Genomic DNA, 22,843 nt, shown 5'->3' with positions numbered 1-22,843 from the left:
CAGATCTGTCTTTTACTGTAATGGACAGATGGTAACATTATGAAGCAGGCTTTCAATATGAGGGCAATGGCTGAATCTGACAGCAGAAATTTTCTTGACAAAAATTGAGAGATTTGCAGCAAATGTAAAGGAATTTAGGAAAATATTATATATATCCAAAATTTAAGCAAAATTCTGTGGTCAACCCAGGCAGATGATCCTAGCAATAATCTATGTCGCTTGCATAGTTAAAGTGACTAAATAAAAGGTTAATACAAGGAAGTTGTATCAGAATACATGCAGGTGGCAGGGATATTCATTATATATAATTATGCTTCAAAGAGGAAGTATCATAATGTTTGAACGAGCAGAAGGTATACTTTAAAAAATGTTTTAAAAAGTTATGAAATTTTTGATGTAACAACTTCATAAAACTGAGCTGCTTTTTACCTCTCTTTCAGACATTGTGAGGATAGGTCAGGCAACAACTGAGCATTCTTGAAAAAACAGGCATCTGGTTTGCTTTATAGAAACCTTGCAGGAGCCCACAATTCCCCCAGACTGCACCATAGGGAACCAACACTTATTAGCTGAATAGCTCTGTAGATGTTCTACTGTCTTTTTCAGCAGAACATTTTTCACTGTAGTCTTGTTTTTAATCATTCGATTCAGTGGGAGTAAATTCCCAGCTGCACATTGACATAGTTGAGAGAGGTAATGCTCACAAAAGAAGAGCTGAACAAAATACAAATGAGTGCTTCAAAGTCTTCTACTTACAGAGAAAGATCAAATTTGACTTCATAAGGAAGTTACAAGTAATAAAGCTTTCCCCATATTGCCTTGTCTAATTCTGTTCTACCTGCAACTTCAGACAGCAAAAAACAAACTATGAAAAAAGAAGGTGGCCTGAGGCAGAAAATTTTGCAGCATGTGGGAGCTCTGGCTATGTTTACATGTCTGATAGGGAATAACCAGATAGGTTTGCAAGAGCAAGGCAAGAGTTCCCCAAAATTTTTTTGGGACAAATCCAAAGCAGATAGGTACAGTGACCTAAGTTCCAAGATCCTACACCTTCAAGAGCAGGAATTCACCTGTCCATAGCCAGTTTCTCTGTACAGGAAGGACAGGAAAGGAAATAGACAAAATGGAAGTTTACAAAAAATATCTACGTGCTATGCAGGAGAGTAACTAGGTTAAAAAGAAAAAAAAAAAGCTTATATAAGTGTGAACTCTACCCAATTTGCAATACTTTGAAAAGACTGAGCAGAAACATTCAAATTCCAGAGATATTTTCTGGAATTTCAAATTCCAGAGTCTCTGGCTAAGAAAAGGCATTCAGTTCTATTAAAAATTACAGAAGAAAAAAGGAGTTGGGTGCATTCGGCATTTTCCCATAAAATCTCCTGAGGTATGAACTGACATAACCCTGAGAGCCTGAATCCATCCAAGCACCTCTAATTTCTAGGCCACAGTGTCATACTCTCTTGTGGCTGTCTAGCTTGGATTTTATGGTGCACAATGAGACAATGTAAACAGAGGAATCAAAGCCATAACCCTAGTGGTTATTGCCCTGTCTGGGGAAGTGGAAGACATTTGTTTCAAAACTGAGAACACAGTCCTCTCATGTCCTGAGTAAATGATCTGACCATCAGTCTGTTGTTCAAAAATCAAAGTGTTTGCAGGAACAAAACAGCTGTAGCCATGCTTCCAGATGTTTCTTTTTAAAGTGGTGATCATTGCTGTTTTTTCCACTAAGTGCCAAGTTTGGTCGAACATTGTACAATTATGAATTTACAAGGCCCACTTATCTCATAGTTTCTTTAAAATGTATCTGATCTTGAAAGCCTTGCTCCTGTATGTGTCATTAAGAAAATTAGACTAAATCACTTATCTTTTTCTTACTCATCTTACTTCCAGGTTGCGAGGACTGACAGTTACCTAGAGAGATGATGCATTTTGCCTCTGCTTTAAATAATTATTTCTTTTAGTACTAAATACTTTCCTTCAATATTGATACTTTTGCTCCAGCATAGAAGGGTCTAAGAGGAAAATTCATTTATAGCTTTTCTTCACAAATGATATTTTTATTTTTACCTAGCTCTGTTTTTTCCAAGGTCAGCCTAAGTAGCTGTATTTGGCCCTAGTAAAAGTAATTCACTTATATCATGAAGGGACTGAAAAATATTTAAGTGGAAATGTCTTCTATTTTTAAAGGATTTATTTTAACAAATGGTTCCTCAGCAACTAGAATAAGCTGCTTTTGTATCTTAGAAAGAAAGTAAATGAAAATGCATATATGAAATAATCCCTTCTACATTTCTTTGCCTTACACTAGGGCAGCCTATAGGCATGTGAGATAATTTTAATTTCATTCTGCTTGAATAAGATACAAAGAAATGTCAGCTAGATACATATTTATTTCTGCGGCCTGTCTCCCAGGAAAGAAATGTTTTTCTTTCATGTGCTAGAGCTTGTTGCCTCTCTTTTTTAAGTTTCACTTTTATCTCACAGCATTTCTTTATTCATGTATTACAATTATAACTTTATGTGACATTTAATATTCCTGAATTCTCAAAAAATAATGAAAATAATAACTCAGTTACAAGAGAAGAAACATACTATGAAAAACACCTGCTTACTGCATAATTTTAATTTGATGCTTATTATTAAATTAAACAATGGTCTTTCTACTTTCCCTTTTGATTTATGAAGGTTTTTTAGTCTTTCTAAACAATAATATTCTTGTCTTTTGGATTGTTAAAAAAAATTCATTCCATACTACATGATGCTGAGTTGCACCATTTCTTTCCCACCAACCTCTAAATTGTTGATTGTACAAGTGGAAAGATGTGTAGGCAAGCTGCAGTGGTGCAAACTAATGTGTTAAAGAAAATGATGTGCACATTGTTCATTTCCCACAACAGCACAAAGACACCATAAGATAAAAGAACTGGAGCATATTTCTTATCTGCCAGGAAACCTCAGGTCTCTACCTGAATGACAGAGATTATGGACAGACTAGGTCAGTGTCTGCCTGTGCCAGCAAATGTAGAAACCATACCACTTCTCTCCTTTCCATTTCAGTAGCATAAAAATTGTCAACAACTCATCCTGTGTTTTCCACTCTGCAGATGGGTAACTCAGCCTATTGTGCCTATCTGAAACGAGACCTGACACGCAGCTACAAAGATCAAGATACTTGTAGTCTTCAGCTCCTGACCAACACAGGATGAAAGGGCAGCAGTAATTGTACAACTGCTGCTAAACATACAGAAACTAATATAAAACTGACAGCTGAAAATCTGTACACTCCAGCAAGGAATATTAGCTTTGAGAGATGTGCTAGTGTGCTGAGCCTGAAATGTTATTCTTCTCTGAAATTCAGGCCAAGAGGGATAAACCTATAATTCCCAAGGAACTCCATCAGAATGACTTAGAGGGCAGTGCAAGAGGCAGACCCTTTGCAAAGCAGTTCAGAAGTACATTGCATAGAATCCTGCTTTCCTGGAGCTCCAGTATAAATTTAGCCTTGAAATGAATCACAGTTGATTTTTGAAGCTAATATTTTTAGTGCATATGGTAGAAGAATTTGTTCTAACCCCAAGCCAAAACCAGATTTGTTAGCTCTGTCATATCTTCCCCCTGCTATGTTGCCTGGAATTTAAGGCACAATTCAAATATCTGTCATGTTCTTAGGAACAGTAATGTCCAAGCAGCCTGTTCTGGAGGCAAACTGCTGTGATGCCTAACAGAAGAGGAGTGAAATAACTTTAGTCAACATGTCTGTAGTCATTCATTGCATCAGCTGGATACCTAAAGAATGGCTTGGTTTGCTGACTAAATCCAATCTTACTTTTGGGCCTGTACCTTACTTTTAAAAATTAAATAAATGAGAATGGAATTTAGATAAATCACTGGGATTAAAAATTAAAAAATAAATTCTGTAGCTGAACCAAACTCTCTTTTACAAAAACACTAGATATTTTACTCAGTTGTTTGATGCCATTTATGTGTTTGTTTCTTGAACATGAGGAAAAGAGTTGGGTCTTAATATACCTGTAGGGATTGTAAAATGACACAAGGGAAGCACAGCCTTCCTGTAATAAAACAGAAAGAGCAGAAAATTTACAAGATATATTGGTATTCAGCTTTAGCTCAAGTTTGCTCAAAAATTTTATTCCTTGTTACTTGAAATGTGATGCTAAAGGTGATTAAAATGAATGAACTTAGCAAATAAGACTGTGTCAGCACATGTTAAAAAGGAATTATCTTGGAATTGGGAAGACAGTGACACTTCAAAGGTGTGGAGTCTCTGAAGGTGCAGGTGAACTATTTGCCTTGAATAACAAACTTTGTTTTTCTGTAACGATGTAGTCCTTGGACAAGCAGGAGAAGAGATGTTAGACACTTCAATAATCATCAAGACAAACTTCTTGTATGGTCTCTGTCTTACCTATGAGATAATGGGCTTTTAATGCCTACCGCTGATATTGAATTAGCTAAGATAAAATCTTCCTACTCTTAGCATGCATGTATGCAACTGATATAGCTTAGTTCCAATACGTTCTGTAGAGTCATGTGGATAGATGTGGTTCAAATGGAACCCTATTTGTTCATTTTATTTGTTGTCCGGATATTAAAAATCCTGCAACAACCATCCCGGGCACAAGTCCTGAAAACCACGTTTTATCAAGGACTTAATTTTTCTACCTTCTCTCTCCATTAGTGAGACCACTCAGAGTTTTACTTTTATTTTACCATGATTACCACCAACTCTGGCAGATCATTTTCTAAAGCAAAATTTTTGTAGGCCAAATCCAAGATGCCCAGTTGTTTCAGACCCTCTTCCCTTCCAGATAATTCTAATTTCTACTTAATTTGCCAGTTCTTCATAGTCATCTCAGGCAGAGCTCTCAGTCTGCCAGTATATGCTTATCCAGCTAATTACCTGGAATGACTTCAGCCACTTAAAAATTACTTGTCCGTTTAAGAGAGCTGTTTGCACAGAGGCTACAGTGCCATGCATTCACACAGTTCTTGAGTGTTCCTGAGAAATACTCCCTCTGGCAACCTTCTCCTCCCTGGATGATATTTTAGTCACGTAATTACCAACTATTTACCACCTGTTTTTTGCGCTTCAGATGTGCAAGACCTCAGACCTTTGGTCAGAAGAGTATTAATGTAATTTAACCAGTCCTGTACCTTCTGAACACCACTGTTCAACATAACAATGTTGTTTTTTTCTGTCCTTTCTTTCTAGTCCTATGATTACACCACTTAGATTTTGTGTGATTTGTGATATCTTTTTAGAATTAAGTAAGAGTACCTTCACAGTAGCCAGACGAAAACAAAATACATTGAAAACTGCGCTCTTCAGCCACAGTAGCTGGTTTGTGTCCCACAAAACACAGTTTGGCAACTCTGTTTCCTTTCTCAACCTTCATGCATCCATGCCCTGCAACCCAAACCCTAGCACACTGCATTTCAGTGACAGAAGTCTTTACTAACCCACCTGATTTAGTTTAGGTTGGCCTGGTCCTGCAGACCATGCTAGATGAACATTGCTTTCAGCTATTTATGTAGAATAAAAGGTTCACTTTTCGCATCAGCAACTAAAAGTGATCAGGACCTTCATATACTACCTAGGCTAGTGACTGACTGTCCTTTTTTCAACAACAAAATGTAACCACTAGGACTTTCATAAATAACATTGTATTTCCCAGCCACTGATAATAACAGAAGAAAGAATGATGTAGTGGTTGGAAAAAAATAGAGATCATCAATTCATTTGGAACTATACCAAATAATGAAATATTTTCAGTTGTAAAATCAAGAATACCTCTCCTTGTTAACACTGATCACTAAAGAAGTTTTAGAGACAAATTTGTGTCATCAAATAGTACAGTAAGTTTGCATAATTTATATTTTCTAACTTCCCCAGGGGACTATTACAAGACTTCAGATTTCCATAATTCAGTGAACACATTTGATAGGGCCATGTATTTCCCATTTAAATTTAATTGATATCTAATTCAAGTTAATTTAACATACCTAGTGGAAACGTTATACTATTTTAAATTTATTTGGTATAATGTAAACTCACATCTCTCGCATCTCCATTAAGTCCTTTATGTTATAAGACACATTTACGTTATAACTACGACCTTGACTCACAAAACTGAAGTTACAGTATTGAATGCTAAAGCTATATTTTGGTATTTAAAATGTAAACATGACAAAAATTAATTACTACATCAGCATTTTGAATACACCGATATTTTTTTAATTTTCATTATTTTTACTTGATGAATTAGTGGGCAGACTGGATAATCAAAATTAAAAGCATACATTAGAGATGAATGAATCTGATTTAGTGAAATACATTTTGATGCAGCAGTTGCTTCTTGCCAGTTCAATGAGTTTTATTCAGGGGGATATCACCTCTGGCCATAATCTACATGCTTCAAATGATAATCTGCTTTACACACGACTGCTTTTTGTTTGAATTCATGCAAAGTTTGATAAGATATATACTTCTGACTTTTCATCGTTTACGGCATTTAATAGTGAATTTTTAGACTGTGTTTACGGAATATCATGCAATCAATATGATAGAAAAATGTCTCCTTCACAGTTGATTTTATTACTTGAGTAATATTTGATCTTAATTAAATACTTATTTAAAAGGATATGGTCTCATTTTAGCATATTCATCTATCCCCAACAAAATATCAAAGTAAACCAAAAGTCAGCCTGAGTCTCTGTGAATACCTTGTGTAAAGGTTCTTCTCAAAAGGAAAATCAAGAATCTAGAAGGCAGAGGTGCTGAAAGCATTTTAAAATTTATAAACACTAATTCTTACCTTCTAGGTTCATTCAACATAGACAGATCAGAAAAGATGAAGTGTATTGAAGATTTCAGGTCAGCAGATCAGGTCATTGGTATGACTGAATGGCATTTATAGGTGTATTCAAAGAGTAATGAAGTAATTGAATATAACAGGAGTAAGATTTATGCTCACATAACAATGTTATGTTCTTCACTGGAACTCAAAATGTCAGTATTTGTGGGCAAACAGTTACTCTTCGTAAGTTCTGAACAATACACTTTAAACAGTAGTTTGTCATTGAAAGGTTAAAAGATTTTCCTGTTATAAGTAGGTTGTCTTCAGCAGCTCTTTAACGTCACACTGAAGCAGAAAGGAAATATTGCAAAGAAGATGAAAGCTATATAAAGTAGATGAAAAAATTGCTCCCTTTTGGTTCCTTCTGGTATACGTGTACCCTTGTCATTCAACCTGTTACAACAACAGAAGCTATATAGTTTTAGATTTCAGTTTTAAAATATCACGTTGTCCATATCTATTAGATTCTAAGAAAGTCTTAATGAAACCTGAATGAGAAAAGGAAACCTTTTTTTCTTGCAGTTGTAATAACCAGATAAAATTTTTTCAGAAAAAAAATTAGAATAAAATATCAGGGATATCCTGGAGAGTTAATATATTCAGAGGAAGTAGGGATATTTTACCCGGTGATATCCCATGCAAATATTCATCTGAGAGATGAAAATAGAAGGAAAAATACTTGTCCTTTGCAAAGTCTGGCCCTCTATTACTATGGCTTTTGCTATTATATTTAATCTCATACACACATGCAGGAGGTATGGATAAGTGCAGGAATATTAAAACTGAATGCTTTTTAATATCATTATATGTCATAGACAGTTAGTATGAGAAGATTACAATGAACTGCTTTCCCGTGTGTTGTTCCAGTTTCAGAGAAAAGCAATTTTTCAGTTTGGCTACTACTGCTGCAAAAATTCGCATTTTTTGAAGAATTTTCACCTAACAATTCAAATTGACATAAATCCATAAAAACAGCTTTGACAATCCACCATTTCACCTGTAGTAAAAGGAGAAAGAGATCTGAGTGTGAAGGGCCTATTTTATCCTTCATAGTTTGGGGAGGATAAGATGTTCCCAAACACCCAAGAGACCAGGAGGTTTAGCTAATTTAGATCCTTTGGTTTAATCCATTAATAGACCACCCGATTATTAAGATTTAAAAAGAGATTCATAAGAAAGCCTTTTTCTTTTTTTCTCTTGTTCAATATTGTATAGAATGGCAGATAATAATTCAAGATTAACAGGTACAAGCTGTATTACCTCCTTTTTATGAAATTTACTTAAAAACATTATAGTTTGGTACATTCCTGCTTTTCAAAGTTTGCCACTGACTTACAGTTTATTTGTTTTTTTATCCTTTTTTTTAGTTGGATATACAATGAATGATCTCATTTTTGAGTGGCAAGAAAAGGGAGCAGTTCAAGTAGCAGAAGGTCTCACTCTGCCACAGTTTCTGTTGAAAGAAGAAAAGGATTTATGTTACTGCACCAAGCATTATAATACAGGTAGGAAAGCATATTAGTGATTACAACAGGAAAGACATTTAATATTTTTTGTTATAATAAATGTCACAGCTGGGATATTTTTTAAATGTTCTCACTGAACTCCAAAGAACATTAAAATGTACAGGATAACTTAAATAACTGCCAAACAAAACAAAACTACTTAAGACTGACCAAACTTGTATTCTAGTTACCTTAAGAAAATATATAGCTGAAAGAATTCAGAAGCAGTTCAGTCAGGAGTTTTATTTTTTCAGCAAGTGCCATGACCACATTTACACTGTGGATCTGAAACACTACTGAAATACAAACGTCCATATGCTGCACACTAATCATAGCCTGGTTCAGTCAGGAAAAAGGGACACAGGGTTGCCAAGCCAGATATTCCTGCCCTTGTTCATAAAGGGTCAACGTGAACAAGCTGAAATCATGCTTAGTGTGCAGTGCCCAAGTGTAAAAACTAGACATAAGTCTGCAGTGGCAGATTAGTGGGAATGGTTTCAAACTGAGAGTAGGTTTCAATCAGATATTAGGAATAAATCTTTTAACTGTTCCAGTGATGAGTCACTGGAACAGGTTGCCCACAGAAGTTGTGGATGCTCCAACCCTGGAAGTGTTCAAGGCCAGGGTGGTTGGAGATCTGAGTAACCCGGTCTGGTGGAGGGTGCCCTGCCCATGGCAAGGGTGTTGGATCTAGGTGATTTTTAAAGTCTCTTCCAACCCAAGCCATCCTATGATTACAATTCTATGATTTATGATACTGAATTGAAGCCTTTGTAGAACTGAGATATTTAGCTCATTATCTCTGGGATTATTTTAAAAAGGAGGGGATTAACATTAATTATATAGTTATCTCATTTTTAATTGTAAAAAACTATTTCAATAACTGCACAATCTCAAGCATAATAATCCTCAAAAAACATGTAGCAATGGCTAAGAATGCATAACTTATATCTTGTCTCAAGAAAAAAAAATCTAGAAATCTTTTATTCTAATCCATGTATCTTTTAAATTCTGCTCTCCAACATGAGTCTAGATTAAATGTATTTTAAAATTTAAGATTAGAATGATTCATTTGAATTCTGCTGGAATGTCGGGGGGGAAAAATTAACTAGGTGGTATCCATAAGGAATGTCTTGTTGTGATCAAAATTAAGGATGAGTGCTTTTCAGCCCTGAGTTTTATCACAACTGTTGTGGTGACCTAAGAGAAAAAAAGGTTCTCTAATGATTTCCATTTAGAGGAGAAAGATATTTATAAAGACATTTTGAAGTGTTCCCTAAAATAAATTTGAAATACTTAACATACATTTTTACTGTACAAATACTAATATCTGGATAATCCTTAAAAACATTCTAAAAATGGAGATATATATCCTATAGCAGGGTAATTTTTTCACTCAAACATCTCTTTGTTAATGATAATATAGAATTTCCTATTATTCCTTTTTTTCTTTCTACCATAATCCTTATGACAAATAAGAAAATTTTATTTTCATTATTTTCCACTGTCTCCTTTTGAGATATACAGGCAAGTTATCCCTCTCCTGCTTTTGTGCCATTTTAACATCTGCCTGTAACTGCACTTCTATACCCTGTCTAGTGATATTAACAAGTACGAATTCATGATATAGAATATTTTCCGAAGTTCATTTGCATACCATGATGCATAAAAAAATCTCTAACTGAGGAATTAAGACATTTACATGGTGTGTAATCTGGTACTGAATGGAAATCTGTATTAAAATTTCATAATTTCCAGTGATTTCCAAACACCTCATGAAAAGCTGAGTTGTATCCTTATTCGTTTGTCTGAGAACTCACATTATAATCATCATGGTTTAAACCTTATCTTTTTGATTAAAACTTCATTGTTTCAATATTTTTGAGGCATTACATTTTTCTTCACAACCTATATTTCAAGCCTATTTAATTTGGCATGAATTTTCATCTAAGGAAAAATAGGAGAACATGCTTCACCTAGGCATACTACACTAGGTTGTATGGGGTCAACTTAATTCTACTGCTTTTTCCCTGTGGCCCGAAACCGAGTTGAGAAGCAGGAGCAACAGATGTTATTAATGGAGGCATGTGAGGCCTCATGCTTCTCAAAATGTGGCTACAAGACAAGTGTGCTTATCTCTGTGCAATTCTGTCACATTTAGATGGGAGAAGGGGTTTACCATGATAAGTCTGGAGGACTGTGTGGCCAATCAGCAGTCTGTTGTACTCTGTGTTGCTTTGGTCAAACTGCATTTCTGTGGCCAAGCATGCTACAAAGCACCAGTGCAACCCACAATCCTGAAAAGATGGATGAAGTTCATGCCTCTCCTGAAAGAATAATTGGACAATTTGTCCATAAAAAGTCAAAGTATTTGCTAACACAGAAAACTTGGAACCCTGGATGCAACTAGATGATGGAGACTTTAAAAAACATCAGAAAAAGAGAAGACAATTGCACAACTGTGGAACCTGTCTGTGATGGGCAAGGGGGAAAAATGTGATGCTGAGCAGCACCATCTGCAGAAAAAAGGGTATGTCCTCACCAGAGTAAGCAACAGAGTGGCCTGTTCTGAGTTACAGCAACAAAATTAGAGGTACAGATCTAGAAGAACTTTGGCAGGACAAATCAGATAAAAAAAGATGGTCTTGCTCATGCAGGACTACATTTATTGTGATACTCTCCTCTTCAAGACAACAGTATTTTATCCAGAGTATTTTTTTTTTCAATTCAAGTCTTCAGTATAAAGTGAGTTTAATAAGATTCAAGAGGTTTGGTTTCTAGGAGTGTAAGAATGCATTTTATTTCTTTTTTGCAACCAGTACTATTAACTACCATTTGTAGGCAAAAACCCCATAAACATTATATTAAAAGACAACAACAGCTAAGAGTTTATTTTCACTATGTCACTTGGATATGTGACTAGTAATGTGCTTTCTTAAGACTCCTGCAATGAGCTTTTGCAGGCAGATACACCTTTAGAACACCACACAAGAAACAAAATTTAAAAAAATGAATTTTCAAAACTTGAAGTAAAGTCTATTTCTCTGGCCTATGACAGATTAGATAAACTGAATTCTTAAAATAATGATAAACAACTGCAGCTGGTACGCAGTAAGTGACCAAGAAGAGTTTTCAAATTAAATTTAGTTACAACACAGAAAGGAAAATTCTTCTGAGACATCCTGTAAAATAGAAAAAAAATCCCAAAATTCTCCCTGTGAAAAAATTTAAAATGAAGCTTCAGGACAACTTGTGGAAACTCATCAGTGCATGTCTTGTCAGTGTTTCATGCCCAATTGAAAATGAATAACTGTAACCACAGCTCAAAAAACAATGTCTAAATATAGAGTCATAACAGTTTCAGCAAAAGTACAGCAAAATGGCTCATCAAGTCTTGTGTTCTGAAGTGACACAACAACATTTCCGATAATTTTCATGTTTTGCATCCACAGGCATATCCGCAGTGACACATTTGGGAAGTGAAGTAGAATCATAACAACCAGCAAAATCACATATGAACCATTTATGTTACAAGGATGGTCTTGCTTTACTGCAATCCTATGTGACATTGATTGCTCCCCTGGGCAATGAATTTTTATTTCACCTAATTTTTACTTCAATCACAGATAATTTTAATCATGGCTGCAGAAAGCCCAATATACAGTAGCTTGAATTTGTGCATAATAGCGTTGGTTAACAGGCACAAACAGAAATACTCTGAGTCTTGGTTTTAATCCTGCTCCATGGATAATACACAACACTTGCACTTGAATGATGCTGCTCACAACCGTCTTAGGTCTATTAATGCTTTTTGGCTCAAAGGTTCGGATATAGTGGTCCTGGAAACAGTGGAACTATGGTTCCTACACTCACCACCAGAACTGATGGATTCCATGTGACCATTTCTGATAATTGCAGTCTTGATGAATGGCATGTTTCCTTAATTTATCAAGCTGAAAAAAAAAAATTAGTTTCTCTTTTCCATATTTATTTTCAACTTTCTTTTATTGCAGTCATTATCAGTCTTACACCAATGTTAAATTTACCACCTGCCCAAGTATTTGTTTCCTGAAAAGCTGCATAAAGACACTTCCTTCCTGTCCAGGAATTTATGTAGTCAATGACAGGTCACAACATCAGTACTGATTTCTCCTAATATGCTACTAATATCCACAAACTTGATAGAAAAACTGAATGATAGTATATTCCTAGAGTTGTTTTGTGAATTTTGGCTTTAGATATATACATTTAGATATATAAACAACTTGTCTAGTTCTATATGCCAAACACTGGAAAATCATAATTTCTATTCAGGCTGTATGATGATACATACAACCTGTTTTATCTGTTTTATGACGAGGAAAAGGTGAGTACTTTTATAAGCAGTTTTTATCAGCAAAATACATTCAAATTGCAATTTATATTAAATGCAAACTGCAAAGTTTTTGGAGACTGAACTAATCAAGTGTTTTTAATTACCCTGACTTCTTCCTAGAAAGGTATGAAAATAATTTCAGCTAAATTTACTTATATGTAGTTAATTTTAGAGGTACAATCTCTTGAAATAATGAGCTCTACATGCACATAATTTATGAATTGTATTTTTTGTTTAAGAAATTTTATCATTAAAAGACAAAAGGAGTGAAAGCATTTAACTGTATTTCAGTAATAAGTAAAGCAGAGCTCCTGTCAAATGATGGTGTCACATTCTGGGAGGAATAAAAAGGAAGTGTCAGACAAGGTAAAATCAAGTAGATTGCTTGCTGTGTGGTGATTCTGCTGTGTGGAGAGAAAGGGACGGTATTGTCTCATGGAAAAGACAGTTTACATATTTCGTTCTCCTTCAAGCTCTCTGTGAAAATCATCTACCATTATGATTGCAGGGTGACACATAACATGCTGTTGCCAAGAAAGGTTAATTGCAAACTTATTTTAGCAGATGCAGAGAAAAAAGAAAGCACACAACAACAGGCAAAAGGAAAGTGTTGGTGGTCTATGTCGTCCCTCTTAGGGCAATACAGTTTTATTTCCTTCTGAGACTGTGTGTATTTTTGGCTAAAATAACTTCAGTTAGAACAAAAAACTGTCCTTGGGAAATTTCTTTTCAACATTAGTAACTTTAAAAATAAAAAGTTTTTTCTTTGATGCTTGGGGGCTTTTTTTCCCCCAGTTCTTCTGAAGACACTTGGAGCCAATATCCACACTCTCACTAAAGACAGTAACATTTGCCAGGGTGATTGCATCCTGTGTACTAGATAAAATATTAGGGTTTATGTATGCAGGAGACTTAATTGCATGATGATTTTGTTTCAGGACCATTCTGATCAAAACTTCATCTGTCTTGGGCTCTGACACACACATAAAAGACAAGCTTTCTACTACCTATCACACTGAAGTCTCTCAGCCCAGGATGAGATGAATGTCAGAACCAGCATTAGGAAGGACTGGAAAAATATAGCACAGGGGAAGTCTATGATGGCCTGCAGATAGATTATATTTGCTGTATATATTATATCTCATAAATTATTCTTAGTGTAGGTTGTCTTGCAATAGACATTTTTTGAGTAAATATTTGTCCTTTTTTCCTTCATACAGAGGTGCAGAGAGTAGACAAGAATACTCAAAGCATTGCAATAACAACTATTCCATAAGAACCTTTGAATCCACGGTATTAAGCACTAGAAAACAGTCAAAGTCAAAAAGTGCAGTAGCCATGTTACATCATTCCATACAAAATCTGTTTCTTGAGTCTACCTCTTGTTTTATTTTAGAAGAAGACTCTTTTATTTTTGCTTTTAGAGGAAAGAACTTTCTTTACTTTTATTTCTATAGAGAAAAGTGTGTCAGCTGGCTTTTGCAATATGTTATCTACACAAAATGAGGAACTGTGGTTTTTACAAGTCTAAAACTTATAAACACTGCTGAGGTTTAGAATAGCATCTAGAAGTAAATACTCTGTTTAATACAATTTTCAAGCTCATTTTGAACTTGAATGTTTAGTAGAGTAGAGGAATTGAGCTGCTTAATAAAGGGATTTCCAGAAGACAGACAAATGGGAGGAGCTATTGTATTAAGAGGTCTAAATCTAAGATAGCCATTTAGTTTGAGCATATCCTAGCCACAGAAGTAGTCTCAGTCTCCCTTTCTCCTTTCCTGCTGTCTCTCGGTACCTAATTTAATGTTAAACCTGTGTCTCTATCAAGGGGGAAAATGAAGTGTTATACGAGAGGACAATCTTCACAGTCCAATTGCTCCAGGACTCTCTTAGGAAATTTTCATAGCTGGCAATATTTTGGCTGCTAGGCTGGCTATTTGTTGGCCATCTGTCACTGTTAAAAGTAGAATTGTATAGTCTAAACCCATATTAACAGATGTGTTGGAATCAGAATATGATATATCTGCTTCCAAGATCCAAGGCACATAGTCTGCAGCACTCCATGAAGATTTATTCAGATATGCTTAACTTAGTTCAGTTTTTAGGTTTTGAATCATCGCTGTTCAGCCAGTATAAGATTCTAATTTTAAGTAAATAGATTCATGTAATTTCATTAAGCTATATAGTCTTTAAGCCATAGTCCTCTCTAAATCCATAAAATATTTTACAGTATATCAGTTAGCATTATCAGTGACTTGCAAGGAGGGTCAGACTACCATTTACTAGTATCTAAAGCAGTATCAAGAACCTTCAGCAGATATCTCTCCATTCTGTATGAATTACCAGTTGAATGCATGCTTAGTTCTTTTCTTGTTTGTTTATATTTATTCACTTTGTATTTTACTACGTTATTTATTTTAATTTCATAGTTATTTAATAAATATTATTAGTCCTTTATTAATTATTTCTGAGGCACACTATTTCATTGACTCAGTTTTCTAAAGTGATTCTCCCTTATGAAAACTTTCTATGTACCTTCCAAAACAGCTACTCAGCCTTCCTGGGAATTGTGAACATGATTATGACATTGTAGGGCTACAGTAAGAAAAGTTTTCCCCAAAAGACATCCTAAGGGCTGCTGAAAAAGAACAAAGAATTTTTAAGCCCTTCCAACTATTGTCTTTGGAACAGTTTGAGACAGATGAAACTGCAAAGGAGGACTCTTTAGGGCCTGAATTTACTACTTCTTCTTGATTTCTCTTTCACATCCCACACTACTGACAGTAACTTCTAATCCCACGAGCATATTGCTGCCTGCATAGCCCATTGTTTAAACACCACCTGTCACGGTCAGAGGAGACTGTGCAGTGGAAAGATGTGCTAAAGTAGAAAATTTCTCTTCTTAGGTTACTCACAGTTGGCCACAGCAGCAACAACTAAAAAAACAGTATATGATGTAGGCACTAACTGAGTGGAAGAAAAATCATATAAACTGACTACAGTATATATTTTTCCACTACCTATTAGTTTCAGCATGGACATTGCAGGGGAATCATGCCACCCCAGCAGCTCTAACATTGTTGTTACCAAAGAATATGGGTAAGAGAGAAAAATGCACCATCACATGCATATACACCACCACATTCACTTCACATGCACAGATACAACATTCGTCAAGCCAGCACTTTTGGTGCCTTTAGCACACTTAAATCCCTGGTTAGGCTAGACTCACAAACACAAAGAATGTTACCTTGTTTCAGGAAAGAATGCTTATCCTTTAGGAAGCCCTCAATAGCTTTTCTTTCTTTTGCATGACAAAAATCTGTCCATTTTATGTATTGTGAGCACATCTAGATTTTGCTCTAATCTGAAACTACCATCGGGTCATAATTTGTTGCTCAGCCTCAGCAAACCCACAATACCAGAAAGTATCCTATCCTTCTCCTAGGCAGTCTCTGTGACACCTACAGTGCATATCAAAATGAACTAGATCTTATCTTTTATGTACTGCAAATTAATTGCCTGAGCAATGCTCTTAGATGATTGTCTATCTCCTTTGCTGGCTGAGATGACTTCATGGGTATGTCTGTTCTGATCAAGCAACCAGTCAAATAGATTAAACCTCAGCTAAGCTGGCTTTGAATTTTAAATGGAATACAGGAAGAGAAAAGAGGTCCACAGCTGGATGCTGGCTTTAGTTGGGAAACAACAGCTCAGCCTCTGCTGCCTGCCTCCTATCTGAAGCTCACATAGTTAGAGCAAGAGTTTTCTTTTTCCACCCTGCTTCATTAGCTACATTTATGCAGGTGGTTCTGATGTCAGTCAGGAAGGGAAAAAACTATCACCTCTTCCACACTGAGACCAGCAACTGCTGCAACTGCAGTGCTGAGACTGACTTCCAACTGCTGCCTTTCTCTAATATTCAGTAGCTGAGTAACAGAGAAAAGTGTCTAATCTGGGTAGCCACCAGTCTCCCTGGGGAGTTGCCATATATTAATTGTTCAGTGCTGTAATGGAATAGAGGAACACAGTGATCTTGACTAGGAAGCACTGATATATGTGCCTGGCATGTCCATAAACTCGATGGGTATAAGACAAAGGCAGCACTCTTAAGTCACACATGGTGTGGAGTTATTTTTCCACTTTGAGACTCACTTCACTTTTTTTTTCCTTTTTTTTTTTTGTTTGTTTTTGGTGCTGTAGATTTTGAGGGTTTTTTACCTTGGCCAATGATGTTTCCAAAAATACAAAACCAAGCGAAAAATTGTTGACACATCATTCAGTCCTAGTTCTGGCCACTTCATAATCCCCAGTTTTTCCTCCATGGTTACAATATATTCCATTTGCACTTCTTTCATTTAGAATATCTTTCATTTTGTTAGGATCCTGTTGTGCCCAGCTATTCCTCTCTTTCTCCTTAGTTCAGATATACCTGTCAAATTTTCAACCACATAAAATAATCTATACCGGAGCTACTATATTATTTACTGGTCCCTGTTTAGGACCATGGAATTTTTGTGCTGAGTGCTCTGTAATAATTCAAGTCCACTGCAGTACTCAGGGAACAGTCTCAGAACTCTTATCCCACATTTATCTGGACAAAAAAAACCACACAAGTAGTAGCAAATGTTTATTGATACTCCATGCATGCATACACATATATTACGCACTCTGATGCCCCTTAGTTTTCCTTCCTAATTTGTTTTGAAAGGAGAATATAGGACCCTGTAAGAAGAAAATGTTGCATGCTGAATGATTCTTGCTGATGTGATGCTGAATAAAATGACTTTGCAAGAGGCCTAGATTTGGTTGATCCATTTTGCTACTCCTTACCACAATGATTCACTGTGGTGTATGAGAAAACTGTTGCTGTCCAATGCTGCTGAATTAATGGAATGAATGTCACAAAAAAAGAAAACTTCAGGGTAAGAACCAGTTTGAAGTAAGACTATGATTTCAACAAAGGCCAGCCTGTGCAGAACTTCTAGTTACATGGGGTGTACTGACCAGCTAAGAGAAAGAATATATTGTTTAGGTGTTCTTTTGAAGACCTTGGAAGAGAAATGTAGGGGGAAATCCTGGCCTTTTCTGCAGTAAACACCAAAATTCCCATTCACTTTGTTAAACTAAGATTTCGTCTCGTGATTGAAGCAGAAATCAGTCTCAAAGCTGGGGCAGCAGATGGTTGAGTCAGGATTTGGGACACAGATTTCAGGAGTGTAGACAGGATTCAGAAAATGCTGGCAATTAGGAATGGAACTAATAATTGAGCTTGCAGATATAAAACTCCTGAGATACAGAACGTAATTTTAAAATTGAACATCATAAAAAATGTCTTTTTAAATTTTTTTTTAGTGCCTCAACAGAATAAAAATGTCATAAAATTACCTTGATTATGTCATCATAGAGAGAACTACTGGCCTCTTAAGAGAACTGTTATGAAAATAATCAAGTTCAGAAAGTATTTACAATCACTTAATATACCTTGAATAAAAATATTTCAGTTTGACTTTATCTGAAGCTCATTTCTGTATACCTAATACTATTGCCACAGTATAATACACAATATATTAGTATAGGATAAGCTCATAAATAAGTCCATTACAAATATAATTTTAATATTATAAATATCAAATAACTATTAATGAGAAACAATTTGGTATAAAATGGCATTTTGCAAATAAAAATTGATTGGTAAAATAGCTATCAAAAACTACTGGAAAACACAACCAAAAAACTTCATACCACTTAATAAATAAATAACTGTGCAGCTTTCCATGTTAGAATTAGAAATAGCTTTCATTCAAAATAAGGAAGAAAACTGAGATGTATATTTCTTACTCTACGAAATGGTTTAATGTATACACCACTTACAGTTAGAGCATTGCCTCAGCACCATTCATATGTGACTAATATGAACATTGAGCAGAATTAGAAAATCTAATGCGACCAGGTCAAGATCTGTGATATAATCTGCAGTTTACAGGGTGAAAAAAAAAAAGAAAAACAAACAAAAAACAAACAAACAAAAAAAAGCAATCTGGATAATATTAAAAAAGGGGTTTATGGCATTTTTGTGAGCCAGTAATAGTTTTTTTTTTTTGTTCTGCTTTGGTTAAATCAGTAAAAGTTCCTTGATGTTCAGTACCTGGGTAAAACCAGATAATTTAAGTACCTTCCTAAAGTTGCCTAATCCTAAGTCTTCAATTTCTGTTTGAATCTTGGTCATTGTACTTATGAGCTGGAACAGTTTGAATGGGAATAAAGGGAGAGACTTAACAGACTCTCCTATTGATAACCTAATGCCCATACTGATCTCACTATATTTTTAGCAAATTTTTTAGACTAAAAAATAAAATTAAGTTTAAAATTGAATGAAAATATAAGAGAGATGTTATGCAATGGAGGAGTAAGCACTTTCTTTGCACACAGATGTATCTCCAAATCATAAATGGCAAAAAATTGTGATCACCCACAGGAAACTTCTTGTTGTCCTAATGCATTGTGATTCAGTTTTTATATGGAAACAAGTTTCAGAGGTTATTGAATTGTTAATTTTTCAGGTTTTCTGTCCCTTTTCTTTCCAGTAGATACCCTATTATAATGGAGACTGTGCATATTAAAAAGAGAAATCCAAACATTAATCTTTCATTTGTGAACAAATATATTTGACAGAGCATACATTTTTTTGAGTGTGGACTAGATGTTGACAGTAAAAAACCATTCTATTTCTATTGAATGTTTCTTCTTTGTTACAAAAAGGAAAGTTTACATGTATTGAAGTCCGATTTCACCTTGAGAGACAGATGGGTTACTATCTCATCCAGATGTACATACCAAGTCTATTGATTGTGATTCTCTCCTGGGTGTCATTTTGGATCAATATGGATGCAGCTCCAGCCAGAGTGGCTTTAGGCATAACAACTGTGCTGACCATGACAACACAAAGCTCAGGTTCACGAGCATCTCTTCCAAAGGTAGGCGAAATTTCCTTTGTTTGTACTACATTAGTCATAATGTTATGTGACAAACACTTACAATCGACCTTATGTGTTTTGATTATTAACATTCAACCATTTTCTAAAGGCGATAAATAATTTTGAACTATTTAGGGGGGGCTTTTGATTCTCCAGACAAATACATTCTATTTCTCCCATCTCAACTATTTACCCAACCGCGTAACTGCTAAATTCCATGAACCTTAACAAGAAATGGAAACAATGTTATTCGATACTACATAAATACTGCTTAGTAATTGACTGGCTCATCCTTTTTCACATCCCAGTATCTGATAACATACTAGTAGTTACAACTGAAATTCTAAAGGCCACAGATCCTAACCTGTTCTCAATTACATTCCTTTCTCAAAAACTGCCAACATTATGAATTAACTCACTACTTACAAACACAGTTACATTAAAATGTAGAAAAATGTGAACCTAAACAGCTCCAAACAATTGTGTAAAAAACATTTAAAACACAGTGTAAACCACTTAAAGTTTATTTCTATTATTAATTATTCTATTATTAATTATTCAGTTTTCTGAATTATAATTACTTTGAATATTTTCTGTTTCATTTTAAGGCTTATTCCTTGACCTTCTTCATGTGTCATTGCAATTAATAAAAATAAAATGTATACAATAAAAATACACAAAGTCCCATTCTGTGTTAGTTTTACCATAATATTTTTAGGTTGTCTAGTTGCATTTTTTTCTAAGTAAAATCGATAGCCCTAAGACAACTAAGCATGCTCTGTGTCTTAGATATATGGATCTGAATGCATCCAAATGTAGCATCAACAACTCAGAAAAACAATGTAAGAGATTACCAGAGAGTTATATATGGGTTTTGTCAGATTTTGAGGCCTGACGCTAACTATATTTGCTTATATTAAAAAGCTCTTGTAAATCTGCGCACAAAGAGGGAGCAGGCCTTACTTTCTTGGTTCAGATTATGTCCTGCATCTGAGCTTGACCATATGGGATTGCAATGAGCTCTATTCTGTATCTGATTCTCAGGACTTTCACTGTGTCAAAATTACAGGACTAATTTAAAACTATATATTTGATTTACTGCAACTATATTAGCAATGAATGAACATATCAGAGTTCTCCACCTATGTCCTTCTCTATCTAATTTTATTGCAGGAATTTTCAGTTGCATCCATTTTAATACAGGAATTCCCACTGGTCCTACCATAAGCTATTCTTTGATTCCTTAGTGTCATTCACAGATCTCAGTGAGAGAAATGGAGGAAGAGCGTGCGTTTCTTGTGGATTATTTGGTTTGGGATGTTTGTGATACAGTGTACTACAAGGAACTGTTAATGATTTAAACACACTTTGTGAAAGAGTAAATGTTAAAAAATAACAATTTATAGATTGAATTTTTATTCCTCTTATTATGCAATTTCATGTTAATTTTTGTTTCATAACAGTAGTGTGGGGATGTGGAGGTATTAATGCACTTCCTGCTGACATGAAATACTTAATTTCACATCTGTGGCTTTAACATATTCAGTCTTCTCCTTTCTTATGTCTATAGGTGTCATATGTCAAAGCCATTGACATCTGGATGGCAGTGTGTCTGCTGTTTGTATTTTCTGCACTTCTGGAGTATGCAGCTGTAAACTTTGTGTCAAGGCAGCATAAAGAACTTCTGCGCTTCCGCCGCAAAAGGAAGAAGAGCAAGGTAAAAGTAATGGTATTCACAGCTTTGAAAGAGAACCTGACTGAATTATGCCAGGATATAGGGTTAATTTGGTAAATGTGCTACAGTTTAAAGTGGCAATATAAATAAAATGGCAGCACAGCATAAAATTCACTATAGGCAGAGGGTAGCTACAAGGACTGTAAATTGTATAAATCCAACTTGAATTCCTGAAGGAGGGATTAAGAGGGATTTAAATGAGGCATGGAGCATGTAGGAGCCATCTGCACAAACATGAATTTCACTCTGTTAGAGGAGTTAGATTATTCTTCAGTGAATGAATGTTGCTGGTATTTGCAGCAGTTTGTACTACATTGAGATTCAACAAATAATGTTTCCTAATTTAATTCTAGTACTCAATTCAAAGCCTTAACAGCTGTGTTTCATGCAAATATTTTTTAATACAAGAAATACTTTTTCAAATAACATCATTGGTGAAGAATAAACATTTTACTTTAAAAGGCTGATAAATGTGTGTTTTTTTCTTCTGTCCTGCTAATTTAGTGTGAATTGTTCATACAAATAGTAAAAAACTTTAATATAGTAATGGCTATTAATATTTATTTTATAGCTGGAGATATATAGACTACCGTAAAATAACTCACTGCCAGTGTGCAAAGTCAAGCAGCTAAGGCTACAAGTTTGAACTCTGAAGCCTGTAGTTAAATAAAGCAATAATGAAAATTTCTTACAGCAGTATATAATTCCTACTTCTGATTTCATGAAGAGTAAATAGTTCTCCAGCCTATCCATTAAATGAGTACCCACCTTTCCACAGGCTTTCAGTTACTATCTAGAATATTACTAGTGAATGGAAGTCTGATCAAAACAACATGATTCAGTTCTGTTGTCTTTCATTCCTGAAGACTTACCACATGTTTACTGCTTACATGTAAAGAGAAGGCATTTTATAGGTTGTTTCGCTCTTACTTAAAAGATATTGCAAATCTGCACTGCTGTAAAACCTACCTAAGCAGTCTCTGCTAGTAAGACTGTGTGTTAAGAGGCAGGCTGGACAGTCAAATGAAAATGACATTTTCACACATTTACCTGCCATTGTGTGTTGAGTCCCAGATTTCTTAAGCTGCACAGAGAAACTCATCTGCTGTAACCTAGATGATGATTCAGACCGCATGTACCTGCTTTCAACATTCATCCCGGTGAAAAATGGGCTTTGTTCTTCTCCCTGACAGTAGCAGAAAAAATAGAAGTTTTGTGACAGAGTATTTGTTTCTGAAATATGGCAGCTCTCTGAAAGCTGCTTAAAGGTTTGGAATGGGAAGAATGGGATGGGGCAGACACAGATTACTGGACAGATGTAGGTGAGCCCCAACAAATGCACGGTGTATCAAATACAAACAGCTGTG

The 22,843-nt window shown here is 35.2% G+C and overlaps 1 protein-coding gene across 2 annotated transcripts in view; it reads left to right on the top strand.

Moving 5' to 3' along the window:
• The window catches only part of GLRA3 (glycine receptor alpha 3), an 88,178-nt gene that overhangs the window by 52,765 nt on the left and 12,570 nt on the right, over window positions 1–22,843 (top strand). For both annotated transcript variants that reach the window (XM_017816583.1, XM_017816584.1), the window contains exons 6-8: window positions 8,252–8,389; window positions 19,527–19,741; window positions 21,312–21,458. In XM_017816583.1, the coding sequence (XP_017672072.1) occupies window positions 8,252–8,389; window positions 19,527–19,741; window positions 21,312–21,458 (500 nt within the window). The remainder of the gene's footprint in view (window positions 1–8,251; window positions 8,390–19,526; window positions 19,742–21,311; window positions 21,459–22,843) is intronic.

The sequence above is a fragment of the Lepidothrix coronata genome, unplaced genomic scaffold (genome assembly GCF_001604755.1).
Source record: "Lepidothrix coronata isolate B3197 unplaced genomic scaffold, Lepidothrix_coronata-1.0 Scaffold56, whole genome shotgun sequence".
In the NCBI taxonomy this organism is placed as follows: domain Eukaryota; kingdom Metazoa; phylum Chordata; class Aves; order Passeriformes; family Pipridae; genus Lepidothrix; species Lepidothrix coronata.
Note: the sequence above shows the minus strand (reverse complement) of the source record. Positions and strands in the feature narration are given on the sequence as shown.